This window comes from Malaya genurostris, chromosome 3, assembly GCF_030247185.1.
Source record: "Malaya genurostris strain Urasoe2022 chromosome 3, Malgen_1.1, whole genome shotgun sequence".
Taxonomy (NCBI): Eukaryota; Metazoa; Arthropoda; class Insecta; order Diptera; family Culicidae; genus Malaya; species Malaya genurostris.
In genome coordinates this window covers 302218643-302233698 of record NC_080572.1, presented here as the reverse complement: position 1 = coordinate 302233698, position 15056 = coordinate 302218643, and the positions used below count along the sequence as shown (strand labels likewise).

Sequence of the window (15056 nt, the reverse complement as noted above, 5' to 3'; positions counted from 1 at the left end):
TTTGGCTACAAGTAACCAGTTTGTGCTAAACGAACATGATAATTTTTTGAATTGTTGTATTTTGACGTTTCATCCTCAGTTCATCAGTGCAAGTAACAGCTTTACCTTTCCATAACGAAGCATAAACTACAGAAGCGTAAAACACTGCAAACTAAAATTTTATTTTTATACCCTGAATGGATTGACGTCCGAACGATTGTTGTATTTGGCATCATGTTGAGTAGGAAATAAAACATTACATTTAAGAGGCAGAAACCATAGAAAAGTTGGATAATATTTGATGTTTAGCTTGTGGGACATCAGCTCTACAATTTCTCAGAAATCGATCTGGATTCCATTCCAGTATTTTTTACTATTACTCACGGTGGAACCGGAACCGCAAACCCGGAGACTAAAACAATTGAAATTAGTTGATTTGATCATCAACTTACAAGCCTGCAAACCAGTAGAATTCACCGCGAAATATGATTCCACAGTTTTTTTTTCCTATTTTGTATATATCACTCCGTACCTCCCGAGCTGTAAGTCGGATTTGAATAAAATTGAATAGTTCGCTCTGAGACAAGGAGACCTTTTCTATGAATCTAAGTATGAGAGAATCCATTCAGCAGTATTTGAAAAATATGAAGGTTTTTTTCCTTTTTTGTGCGTTACAGCCTGTAGTTCCAGAACTGGATGCCGGATCTTGATAAAATTCAATAGCAGTCAATCGGCCATGAGGCCTTCAATTTTAAACTTAGTTTGTAATTGTGTAATTATCGGGTATGTCATCTCCAAGATTGAGTGCAAATTTTTGTCATATACAAACACACAGACATTATTCTGAGTCGAATGGTACATGACACTCGACACTCCGGATCTCGGCTCAAAAGTCGGTTGTCGTAGAGATTGCATGGCATATGAAAATAGTAAAATAAATTGTTTCAAACTTTCAGGTGCTGGAATGAAGCATTTCTAATTTACGTTTATTTGTGAAATCGATGCAAGTTTCATTGTGAAGATTTGTTCTCTCTTTTTGGTATTTTCGGGGGACTAACAATATATAAAAATTAAAACTGTTTTGAACCCGATTTTATAAGCCTGTCACTCTGTATTTCTCGAGCCGAAAATATTGGACCTCTGCGTTTTGCATTGTACATCAATGACGGTAGTAAAATTCTGGTATTCCAACATTGTTCACGGATGATATATTTTTTTCATTATTACCTTAACCTAAACACTATCACGTCAAATTTGTTTTATTCAATTTCGCTTCCCATCCCGAATGCCAGCATTTGTAGAACCGATTTTTTCAGTGTTTTTGTTTCTGTTGCCCAAATCATCAACTCCAAAACCATTTCAATAGTGTAGAGATCATTCAATGGCGTACCTACGAAAATTGGTGCTCGGAGCAAAATAAGCTATGCTACCCCGTTTATTTGATTTAATGAAAAAATCGGGTCAGAGACAGAACTGGACATCGTGAATATGAATAAAACTAACACATTTCGTCACACTTCTGAATATCTTAAATCGTTCTAATAAGTTGATATATTGAATAAATTGTGTGAGGTGTCATTTTGTATACTTCTAGAATTAAAAGGGTGCATCTATACTAAAGTACGATGAATTCTCGAACCAGTTCAATTTAACACACAATTTAATTAAACTGGGCAATAGAGAGAAAAAAAATTTCGCCTGCAGAAGTACACAAGGTACGAATTACAATAACTTCAAAGGAAGGAAATATCCGAAATCTCTTTAATAATTAATTTACTGATATAAGAAAGTCAACCGCACAGGTTAGAATGCTTGAAACGTATTTATAACTACCTAGTTAGTAATGCTAGTTGGTGTCACTCTCTGCATGAAACCCTGCATCGTTGATACCAAACAGTTTAGAAAACTATTATTTAAAGTTATTTGTGGTTATTTCATACTACAAATTTTAACTACTGAAAATTTTATCATAAATTTACTGATCATATTTACGATAGCATGAAGAAAAAATTATATTGCTGGATTAAGTTCAACTAGAGATTTTTCAGATTAAGTTCTACGCATTCTTGTACAGGGTAAATTTTGAAAAACCACCCCACAGTAAAGTTAGTCGTATTCACGACAAAACTAGAAGTAGGTAGTGCAAGAGACATAACCGCGAGATTGACGTGGGACTGCATTCGAGATGTGTATAGATATTAATTAAAATGATACCGTTTGACCACTTAAGATTTTGTAGTACTGAAAAGAACCATTTAGTTTCAAAAGATTGCGTTTTTATACTAAGAAGTAGAACAGTTTTCTAAACAAGTTCTTCACGTTACTTTTGGGGTCCTGAAAAGAACCGTTAGTGACTCGGGAGTCCTGGGAAAAACTATTCGGTTACGAATGATTATGTTTGTATTCCAGGAAGTAGGGCGCCATTCTAAGCTATTTGTAAGTTTAGGCCTTGACCTAGAAGAAATCATTACATAAATAGTCGTACAATCGTTCATATATTTCAATATTTCAGAGATCTCAATATTTTAGTGGAAGAAACTATCAAAAGGCTGTACGGGACTCATTTCCGACTGCCAGAAGAGCCAAATTGTGAAATCCTCTACGATATTAAACACTATTTGGAACATTTTTCTCGAATGCGATGCAGCCAAATGCTAGTTTTATTTGCACTCATTTGGTGCGAATTTCGCAAAGCGAAAAGTGCACACAGCTAATTATAGATTTGCTATTAACTGATGATTTTTACACTCGATTTGCAAAGAAGTATTCTTAATAGTTCTTTAAATAACATTTAGACCCATTAGAATGGCTGATTTTGTTTCCCAACGTTGTCCACTTTTCGTTTTCTTTTTTTCCTACGCAAACGACCAGCAGCTCGATGACGCAATCACTCTTGTTTGAAGCAAAACTCACACTGCGAGTGTTCAACAGCAGACATGCTCACAGAAGAACTAGTTGCTGTTTTTCTGCGTTTAGGGTTGAGGAACGGAACCTCTTATTCGTCATTGACTGAAGCACCAGTTGAATAATGCCGGCTGTAGTTCCATTCTCTTGACGTAGATGGAGGCCTGCGCACTGACTGAAGATAACAAAAGTCCAGCAGAGTCTATTAATAGATTGAGTTGATTTTGATGTTTCGTGTTTAGACCTATTTTTCACATTTAAACAACAACCTTACAAACAATCTTATGCCTTTTTCCATTTGTTTCGTGAAAGAATTAGAGAAAGTACAGAAACAGGGAAAAAATTATTAAGAAATCAAACCTGGAGTAATTTCGTTACTTTTTCGTGTTGTGAAATTTAAAAAAATTTTCTTGGAACTGGAATAGGGGCTGGTTGGAGTTTTATATTCGGAATTTCTGTATTCAATCTGGTAAGACTTTTTGATAAACGGTTTGTTTTGTCGTGGAGATGCAGAAAGTACGTTGAGCACATTTTCGTGAATTTTTTTTAAGTCCTGTAGACAAATCAGGGAAAAAATTATTAACAATAAAAGAGAAAAAAGAATCCAATCCTGAAGCCGGGCTAGCTTGACAAAATATGTTGAGTACATCAAATGCATCAATGGAAAACAAAACTGCTTTTCTTTATGTAGGTATTTACGAAAATCTTCACTCCTTAAATTTTAGTCTTTTCAACTATTTGGACTTAGTTTCGGTAGCATTAGTGAACTTTTTACAGCTCCCGCGGTTATCTTCTCCTCCGTCAGCGTACGCGCTCAGGATTGGTTTCATATTTCTCCAATTGCAATGCTGCTTTTATTGGAAAATCGGTCAAAATTTAAAAACTGCCTTTAAAATTTAGGGTTTTTACTGTAAAACATGAAGAAATATCAACTCTTATTAGTCCAATATGCAAATACCCGCATATCAATCCCATTTAGAGGAACTTTCATTAATGTTATGTATCGAAATACAGAAATATGAGCAGTGTATTAAAAAAAATAATTATATTATGAAATTTCAATCGTTTTTTCTCAATCGGCTTTTTACACAAGGGACTGATATGCAATTATGGGATCGGGCCTCAGTTAAAAAATAGGCCAACGAAATTGTTCGAAAAGTTAATCATGTTTAGTAACTCCGGTACCAGATTTCTCTAAACACCAATCCCTAAGTTTCCCTAGTCTGCTAAGGCGAATTATTACATGACAACAGGTTCAAATCCCGCAGCAAGCGCTAAAAGTTTATTTACAGCTCAAACTGAAGCTTCCTTGATTTGTGTAATAATTTTACATTATACACACAGAAAAAAACTTCTAAATTGAAAAGTAGCTACATTGTGTACCAAGGGGTGCTACGTTAGTACGATTCTATATTGAAAATATTAATTCATTCCGTTTTTTTTTTTTGATTGTCAACTTTGCCACGGTTCGTGTGTTAGCTTCGACGCAAACCGTAGTCAAGGTCGAAAAATTGGGGATATTCTTCCGCAATAATTAGCGGTTTTGTAATGGGTGTAAACTTTTCGAAGATAGTCGAAACACTGCATAAGAATTGAGAGCAATGTTCGAGGTTAATTGCTTTAATAACATTTCGTTGAAACTGCTAAATATCATCGAATGGTAAAGCAAATAATCTTTCCTGATCCGATTTGCATTGCACTTGGATGCCACAGTTGGATTCGCGGGATTTGCATACCACTAGAGTGGTTCCTTTCTTTTTTGGCCTTTCACTTGTTCCGCTCTAAACTGTCATGAAATCAATTCGCACCAAAGCGTGTAAACGAGCGGTGGGCTAAAAATAGATTCGTGATCCGTTCGCAGCTACTGTTGCGCCATTTTGCAGTGGTGGGCTGAGATTTGTAAACGCCCTGAGTGGGATTGAATTTTATTCGAAATAGCGTAGTACTGCGATTAGTTAAGATTCGGAAGATTTACTGACAGAACGTTAGTTGTTGTTAAAAAATATCGCAAAAATGTTTCAAGCTACACCTACCCAATTTTAACATGTCGTTGCAAAGTCAGCAATGTTTATTTCTTATCTGTCGTCTTCGACTTTGAAAGATCCAGGATTTAGAAAGAATCTCGAAACATCACCTGACGGCTGGCGACGGGAAATGGAATTATTCGAAACTACGAGAAAACTCGTCTGTTGACAACTTTATGAGACTTACAAAAGCATCTAATATGTAAATGTGAGTATAAAAAACAATCATCGCAAAACCAGATTCCTGTATTGTTGAAAACAGAGGTTGGTGCAACAAAAAATTAGTTTTGGTCTTTCGTTCATGGCGTAGGTGGGTGTGTTTATTCGAATCATAATTTAGGAGTATTCTTTTTCAGGACAACACGCTGGTGGTTCAGACGTTTGTCGACTATTTGCTTTATTTATATTTTCTAGGCCGGTGAAATTTTCCAGTTTTGTTTCGGTTAGACAGTTTCTTGAAACATTGGACCACATCTTTTTTCCAAAATAGTTATATTTAGAACGTTTCAGTAGCAGACATTCTAACTACTAAATCCATAAATAAACGTATTTTGGGACATAAATCATAAAATGTCATTTTTAACCTCCATCGACAAAAATAGTTGAAAATTTGTTACATTGGTAGGTTTCATATACTACGAATCCTTCGATTTCCAGTTCAATTTATATATTTCATTAAACTCTCTAGATTCAAATTTCAATTTTCCATTTTCCATTTTCCATTTTCCATTTTCCATTTTCCATTTTCCATTTTCCATTTTCCATTTTCCATTTTCCATTTTCCATTTTCCATTTTCCATTTTCCATTTTCCATTTTCCATTTTCCATTTTCCATTTTCCATTTTCCATTTTCCATTTTCCATTTTCCATTTTCCATTTTCCATTTTCCATTTTCCATTTTCCATTTTCCATTTTCCATTTTCCATTTTCCATTTTCCATTTTCCATTTTCCATTTTCCATTTTCCATTTTCCATTTTCCATTTTCCATTTTCCATTTTCCATTTTCCATTTTCCATTTTCCATTTTCCATTTTCCATTTTCCATTTTCCATTTTCCATTTTCCATTTTCCATTTTCCATTTTCCATTTTCCATTTTCCATTTTCCATTTTCCATTTTCCATTTTCCATTTTCCATTTTCCATTTTCCATTTTCCATTTTCCATTTTCCATTTTCCATTTTCCATTTTCCATTTTCCATTTTCCATTTTCCATTTTCCATTTTCCATTTTCCATTTTCCATTTTCCATTTTCCATTTTCCATTTTCCATTTTCCATTTTCCATTTTCCATTTTCCATTTTCCATTTTCCATTTTCCATTTTCCATTTTCCATTTTCCATTTTCCATTTTCCATTTTCCATTTTCCATTTTCCATTTTCCATTTTCCATTTTCCATTTTCCATTTTCCATTTTCCATTTTCCATTTTCCATTTTCCATTTTCCATTTTCCATTTTCCATTTTCCATTTTCCATTTTCCATTTTCCATTTTCCATTTTCCATTTTCCATTTTCCATTTTCCATTTTCCATTTTCCATTTTCCATTTTCCATTTTCCATTTTCCATTTTCCATTTTCCATTTTCCATTTTCCATTTTCCATTTTCCATTTTCCATTTTCCATTTTCCATTTTCCATTTTCCATTTTCCATTTTCCATTTTCCATTTTCCATTTTCCATTTTCCATTTTCCATTTTCCATTTTCCATTTTCCATTTTCCATTTTCCATTTTCCATTTTCCAATTTCCAATTTCCAATTTCCAATTTCCAATTTCCAATTTCCAATTTCCAATTTCCAATTTCCAATTTCCAATTTCCAATTTCCAATTTCCAATTTCCAATTTCCAATTTCCAATTTCCAATTTCCAATTTCCAATTTCCAATTTCCAATTTCCAATTTCCAATTTCCAATTTCCAATTTCCAATTTCCAATTTCCAATTTCCAATTTCCAATTTCCAATTTCCAATTTCCAATTTCCAATTTCCAATTTCCAATTTCCAATTTCCAATTTCCAATTTCCAATTTCCAATTTCCAATTTCCAATTTCCAATTTCCAATTTCCAATTTCCAATTTCCAATTTCCAATTTCCAATTTCCAATTTCCAATTTCCAATTTCCAATTTCCAATTTCCAATTTCCAATTTCCAATTTCCAATTTCCAATTTCCAATTTCCAATTTCCAATTTCCAATTTCCAATTTCCAATTTCCAATTTCCATTTTCCATTTTCCATTTTCCATTTTCCATTTTCCATTTTCCATTTTCCATTTTCCATTTTCCATTTTCCATTTTCCATTTTCCATTTTCCATTTTCCATTTTCCATTTTCCATTTTCCATTTTCCATTTTCCATTTTCCATTTTCCATTTTCCATTTTCCATTTTCCATTTTCCATTTTCCATTTTCCATTTTCCATTTTCCATTTTCCATTTTCCATTTTCCATTTTCCATTTTCCATTTTCCATTTTCCATTTTCCATTTTCCATTTTCCATTTTCCATTTTCCATTTTCCATTTTCCATTTTCCATTTTCCATTTTCCATTTTCCATTTTCCATTTTCCATTTTCCATTTTCCATTTTCCATTTTCCATTTTCCATTTTCCATTTTCCATTTTCCATTTTCCATTTTCCATTTTCCATTTTCCATTTTCCATTTTCCATTTTCCATTTTCCATTTTCCATTTTCCATTTTCCATTTTCCATTTTCCATTTTCCATTTTCCATTTTCCATTTTCCATTTTCCATTTTCCATTTTCCATTTTCCATTTTCCATTTTCCATTTTCCATTTTCCATTTTCCATTTTCCATTTTCCATTTTCCATTTTCCATTTTCCATTTTCCATTTTCCATTTTCCATTTTCCATTTTCCATTTTCCATTTTCCATTTTCCATTTTCCATTTTCCATTTTCCATTTTCCATTTTCCATTTTCCATTTTCCATTTTCCATTTTCCATTTTCCATTTTCCATTTTCCATTTTCCATTTTCCAATTTCCAATTTCCAATTTCCTATTTCCTATTTCCAATTTCCAATTTCCAATTTCCAATTTCCAATTTCCTATTTCCAATTTCCAATTTCCAATTTCCAATTTCCAATTTCCAATTTCCAATTTCCAATTTCCAATTTCCAATTTCCAATTTCCAATTTCCAATTTCCAATTTCCAATTTCCAATTTCCAATTTCCAATTTCCAATTTCCAATTTCCAATTTCCAATTTCCAATTTCCAATTTCCAATTTCCAATTTCCAATTTCCAATTTCCAATTTCCAATTTCCAATTTCCAATTTCCAATTTCCAATTTCCAATTTCCAATTTCCAATTTCCAATTTCCAATTTCCAATTTCCAATTTCCAATTTCCAATTTCCAATTTCCAATTTCCAATTTCCAATTTCCAATTTCCAATTTCCAATTTCCAATTTCCAATTTCCAATTTCCAATTTCCAATTTCCAATTTCCAATTTCCAATTTCCAATTTCCAATTTCCAATTTCCAATTTCCAATTTCCAATTTCCAATTTCCAATTTCCAATTTCCAATTTCCAATTTCCAATTTCCAATTTCCAATTTCCAATTTCCAGTTTCCAATTACATTTCACGACAAAATAAGTCACTGTTGCGCGTTACCATAATGTCTTAAAATATTATCTTATCATCGATATGTTGGATAGAGCTACTATACTTGGTTACTCCAATTTATTACTGCTATTATTTTTTGGTTTTTACTTATTTCAACGAATTCACTTTCGAACCATCATCAGCTCTCGGATTCTTTTCTGTTGAATTGCACTTCAATTACCCTTGTAATGGAAAATCTCGTTTTCGTCTGAAAAAAACATTTTAATCCACCTAGTGGTGTAATGATGCCTTTCTTATATTGCTTATATTTTCAAAAACATCTCGAGATTTCAAGAATTTTTTTCCAACTGAAATAAAATCAAAAACTTTCTTTGGGTATAAACAACAATAACCTTCTCAATTTGTAAACAGTTATGTCAAGTTACTAGAGATTTAGATGTGGCAACCCTGCATGCTTTAAAAAATTGAACAAAGCACTCTGTGTGCTAGGCGGTGGTATTTTCTTCTTCCATACATACCGATGCGTACCAGTTTTGCATTGTCATTTTGTATGTCGGATGAGAAGTTTGACACTTTCGCCATAAAATTTCGGAAACGGTAGTCGGATCTGGATGAAATTACGCAGTATCTTTTAAGACAATGAGAGTTTAAATTTTTACCCAGATATGCACAAATCGGTTCCACCGTTGCTGAGAAATCGTAGAAAGTTCCGTTTTTGGAGCTATTCTTCACTATCACCAATGCTTTCGAAAGCGGAAACCGGGGACTAGTAGTTCCAAGGTAGATTTATATATCCATCAACTAACAAGGTCTGTAAGTGGTGTATGACACTCGACTACGTTAGTATTGTTGCGAAATAGTTAAAATTCTTCACTGTGGAATTGAAGGGAACTTTATTTTTTTTAAGTTTCATTTCACTAACCATTCAAACCCCAAACATTTTAAAATAACAAACATTATACAAATCGGATAGCAAATGACACAAATTGTCCTCGGCATCTCTGAGCTAAGGCAGTGTGCCTTATTAAATATATCGTTGAAAAAAAATGACACAAATCCAACGTTGTTATGACAGGCAAAGCAAAAATTCCAATACCCTTTATTTATCTGGTGTCAAAATTCCTTCATATTTCTAAGAAATCGAGTCAAATTTCCACTGAAACAAGTGTGAGCAGTTTCAAATCCATACACACATCAGAGAGATAGAGAGAGAATCATTTCCCGTCTGGACAGTAGACATGCTGTGGGCAACGGCAGGGCCCAACTGAACATCAGAATACAACACCCAAAAGATTCACAGCAAAAGGCCACTACCTCTCCATTTACTGATTTTCAAGCAGAAAACCACAATCCTTTTCACCAACCGGCCAACCGTTTTCGCGCACAATCACCGATGTAGTTCAAGACATCCAAGAAAAACATCTAATTTTAGATCCTACAGTTCGTGCACAGCGACGATTAGGGCGGAACAGTTGCCGTCATTCGAAGCGAAATATTCGTCTTCGAGTTGTATAGTTACGAATGCAAACGATATTGACGGAAATTTATTAGTTTGCAAACCACCGATCGAGTGATCAACGTTTATTTTCCTACTTTCATTTCTAGCATCGATAAAACTTTTATGTCATTTTCTTTTTTGACTACTACATTTTTCACATAATTAATAAGCACGTTATTGGTTTTTTGTTAATTTACAGAGCAATGCCTGGAAACCTGCTACCGCAGCTACCGAGAGTTGCGCCCAAAGGTGAACAATCCGGAGCGTTTGGATCACAACGGGTTCCAGGAGCTGTCGCGGTATTCCGACCAAAACGACTTCAGGCGCACTTCCTATCAATCCATTTGCTTAATCCAGACCTCGGAAGGTAATTTCAAAAAAAAATAAAACTTCCATATAGTCTATCCAATACGTTTTGTAAATACAACTACTTAGACTAGAAATAAACGCAGCCGCTGGGTTTTTAATGGTAAACTAATTGCACAACCGTAGAGTTTTCTAGCTTTAGTTGTTCCAGTAGTTTGAGTTTGATTTTTCACAATGGTTTCGGAATTTTAAATGGTTTAAATCTAACAACACAAAATTAGTGCCGGTAATTAGTTTATTAGAAAACAGTAGACAGAACATGCGTGTTTTATTATTGCTTCAAAAGAAATTGACCCAAATTGGAAACTAATCACTGCGATTGTAAATAAAACGTGTTAACCAACTAGTGTTCATTGGTTCCGCTTTCGTCCACAACTATTTTTCTCACTTTCTAGGTAAGCACAAAACATTTACACGATCCGCCAGCGTTTCATCAACGGTACCGAATGTCGAATTTACTAGATAAAGACTGACCCATCGTGTGAATATCGGGTCTGATTCTGAATTACGGCTTATTGATGTTTCGATCAAAGTTGATCTTGCTAGTGTTCATACAAATACGAATGAAATTCGAACGAATACGCCGTTTTTCTTAATCGGGGTGATTACCTTATTCGAACCCGCCATTTTTTTTTTCGAGGCCCAGAAGGCCGAGTGTGATATAGCCTTCGACTCAGCTCGTCGAGATCGCAAAATTTATGTATGTATATGTGCGTATGTGTGTGTACGAGCAAAATATATATTTTTACAAACTTAGATTCAAATGAAAGGTCTTACATACTCGCTTCCGGTTTCGAAATTACATGATGATGAGTTGAAAAATATTCATTCGAACCAGTCATATAAAATTTTTTTTCTGATCGATTGCCCGACCATTTGTACTTCACATAAATATGTTTACACGTTGACGAGAATTATTTATTGCAAAACAGTTCTTCCGAAAAATAAACAACTTGATTGACATTCGCGCCTAGGACCGTCAGGTCTGGTCCTACTGGCATCTTTTTCCAGAAAAAAACATTTCTTTTCTTTATTTAAAAAAAATCGATCAGAAAATTTCAGAAAAGAATCAGAAAATCTGCATAGAAGTTCTTCTTATTCTACTCTTCTGGGGGGTGTCACCTCACTTGAAATGACACCGATTGGTGTCACAGCAAGTTGGGCTATATACAGTTAATTCTCGTTTCTTTTCACTGGACTACAAGTGAAAATCTCGATGCGTGACAACGTAGTATGGGTGAAAATTTGTTCTCGCGAAATGCTCAAATTTTCACCGTGTTCACTCGTTGAGGGTTCCACCGGAGGTGGCACAGAAGTTCAATGGCTATAAAAACCACCAGTTATCGTTAACATCGTTGGTGTGGGGTTGTGCCGCTTACAAAACGGGCATAGTTGACAGATTAATTTAAATCAAAATCATAATTCATTTTACTTTGTAGTAAAAAATTGTAACCAAAAAAAAATTCTCATGAAGGTTCAAACTACTTACACTTGAAGGACTCACTCTTCACCATTTTCAAAATTGAATTTTTCACACCGGGAATACACGTACATTATTCGATGTTTGGTCAATTCACGTAAACGAACCGATGATACTCCATCATTTTAGTGGATGTTCGCATAACATTCATTTTCGTCACGTATAATATTCAATTAGACATTTGGAACCATTTTACGTGATTTTTCAAGTGATTTGAATGTGAATTTTTATTTGTGTGTCAAGATAATGAGCACGCTTACTTGTGGCTCTAAAGAATCGAATCAAAAATCGCACTGTTTCGTAAAAACCATACCTACCCAAAATTGAATACAACGGGTATTACGACATTTTGGGTTAATATGCTTCTCGAAAAATTTGAGTAGATATTACTCCCTTTTGTTGACATTTGTAAATGAGTATAAAGTACCAAAGACATTGGAATTCTATTCATGCTTCACAGTGTATTTATATGTTTAAATGTAACCAAGCATTTTAATGTATTTTACTTACCAACTAGAGCCTGATACGGTTCGCTATCTAAAACATTTTATTTTTTCCATCCTGAATTTTGGTAAAATTTTTACTACTCATTCGGGTCGGGTACGGGTATGGTATAATTTTTTATTTTTGATCGGGTACGGGTGAATTTTTTGCTGATCACTCGGGTACGGGTCGGGTTCTAGTATAAGAATTTCTATACCCGATCATCTCGAATATGCACCTCGTGTACTGCACAACCGACCAAATTGAAGGAATTAACTCCACATTCAATTATTTTTATAGTGCTCCATTGAATCGATGAAAGCAGGTAGGATAGTACCGACTAGAAAATAATGAGCGATTTTGTCCACATCACAATAGGCTCAAATTCGCCTTAAGCTACTTGCGCTTGCTGGTCAATGAGAGCCTTGGATATACATCCAACATAAAATTTCAAGTACATTAAAACCTCGATTTACGCGAACTTAATTAACGCGAATTTAATTTGCGCGACTTTTTTTACGCGTTTTATTTGAAGTAACGCGATTTTTTATTCACTTTACGCAATGATCGCGTAAAAATGGGTTTTTGCATATTGAAGGAAATTTATATAAATATACAAAACAATGTTACATGCTTCAGGGAATTGAATATTGTAAAATGTACATGATTGAATTGTTTAGTTTTAAATAATCTAAATAAGATCGTGGTCATTCAAGAACTATCTGGAAAGCAAATGTTGTATATAATCACTTTTATATGACTATTGAGTGCTGTATGTACTCGTAGTACTATTCACAGAAAATTGACATACTGTGATAAGATCTGTAGAAGAACTTGCCCATCCAAAACCTCCTCGCAAAAGGCCTTAAGGTCTACCAACGTAACCGATGATAAATCCGAAAACTACCTGTAGTCCAGGCCTCAAGATCTACCAGTGTAACAAAGGGAATGAACGAAATTATCGTTCTCGATCCATATTCGTGATGCCACATGCGATCAATAAGACAATTGTGATTGCTCTAGGCCATCCAAAAACTACCTTGAGTTTTAGTTTATACATAAACTGCTGAATGTTCCTGTAGATCTTAAGACCTGTTCTCACTGAAGTTCTTGGACGACTGGGAACCAACCTAGAACAGTTATAAATAGCCAAGTAAGCAATATGTAGCTCTAAAAGTATGAACCACAAAGAAAAAAAGGTATTATCCGTTGTAGTTCTTGCTATGACACAGTGTAGCCTCTAAGGACAATACTCCAGGTAGTTCTTGGATATTGGATCATCTCTTAAGCCTTTCCATAGTCTCAGAACATACTCAAAGGTTCATCAGGCACTAAAGCATAGGACGTAGTAGGATTGTTGATGATATTTACACTAAAATCAAATGAAATTTAAAAAACTTTTTTTTAAGCGAAAAATTAAAAATAACGCGATGTTTTATTTAATTTACGCGAAAACTAATTTAAGCATCCCCGGCTCTGCGCGTAAATTGAGGTTCCAGTGTAACTCTTGTCGCTTCAGTGGCTTATGCATATGACAGTTGAAAAATTGAAATTGATGCCTCAGTTGCTACGTCGAAGCGGTTTTATTGATAAAGTTATTGACAGATTCGCTAAACGGGCAGAGAGCCAAATTCTTCCATTGTATCGATGATACGAAAAAAGTTTCAATCAAAAAGCATATCGTTATTTCATTGTATTGTAGAATCACAAGCGAACATCAGTTGCAACGAACTGTTACTGTTAGATGTTTGCTTTGAATGTCGCGTGTTGGAAACTTTCATGTTGCCTACTATCCGGGCAGTCACACATGAATGTCGCGCGTACAATACACAGATGAAAGTCGCATCTGACAGTCATGAGCGAGCGCTTCATGAATGTAGTAGCGACAGTTTTACTCATTTTAGACGATGAATGTAACGAAAGAATGATAGTCATCAATAGAATCGGCTGCATTTTCTTTTCGGAGCGAATTTAATTTCTGGTAATTAACTTTCATGAAGAAATTCAAAACGGAGTCATTATTGACTGTTTTCTTCTCGATACTGTTCCAAGAGGGGCTACCACGTTTGGCATAAAGCCGTTTGGCATAACGACATTTGGCATAATGGTAATTTGGCATAAAATGAAAATGTGCTATTTACTACATAATTTTAAATATAAAAAATAATAATGCTATTTCACCTAATATTATCGAAATATTTGGACCGAATATAAAATTCACATATTTCGTTCTAGTTTTCTTTGCACAACATAACTCGATCGAAACGCAAACGATAATTTACAAATCCAATTATTATTATGCCAAATAACCATTATGCCAAATAGCGTTATGCCAAACGGTATTATGCCAAACGGGTCGCCCGTGTTGCAAGAAATGGTCAAATTTCATACCATTATTGCAGAAGGAGAATGTCAAGGTCAATAAAAAAATGCGGGTTAGGGTTGTAATTCAACGAAGCTTTACAATTTAAAAAAAAATTTCAAACATGAATTGAATGGAAAAAGAAGTGAGGAGTGTTCGAAAATCACAACATTTCAACATTTACTAGATGCATAGAGTTTTCAATTATTTTCAATTTTTGAAAAAAAAATGTAAAACAGTAATTGATGGAAAAAGAAGGATTTCAGATTTTCTATACAAAAATGGTTATCTCATGTGCATTGTCCGATATAATATTTTTGGAGCGATACTGACCACTATATGCCATACAAGTATGTTCTAAGTGGTTTCAATATGCAAGATGGCAACTTC

The 15056-nt window shown here is 34.2% G+C and overlaps 1 protein-coding gene across 16 annotated transcripts in view; it reads left to right on the top strand.

Moving 5' to 3' along the window:
• The window catches only part of LOC131435991 (titin), a 389662-nt gene that overhangs the window by 213227 nt on the left and 161379 nt on the right, over positions 1-15056 (top strand). For 15 of the 16 annotated variants that reach the window (XM_058604330.1, XM_058604327.1, XM_058604329.1 and 12 more), the window contains one exon: positions 10175-10342. In XM_058604330.1, the coding sequence (XP_058460313.1) occupies positions 10175-10342 (168 nt within the window). Of the gene's footprint in view, positions 1-4850; positions 5116-10174; positions 10343-15056 lie in introns of those variants that run through there. The other variant, XM_058604339.1, reaches the window with a different exon arrangement.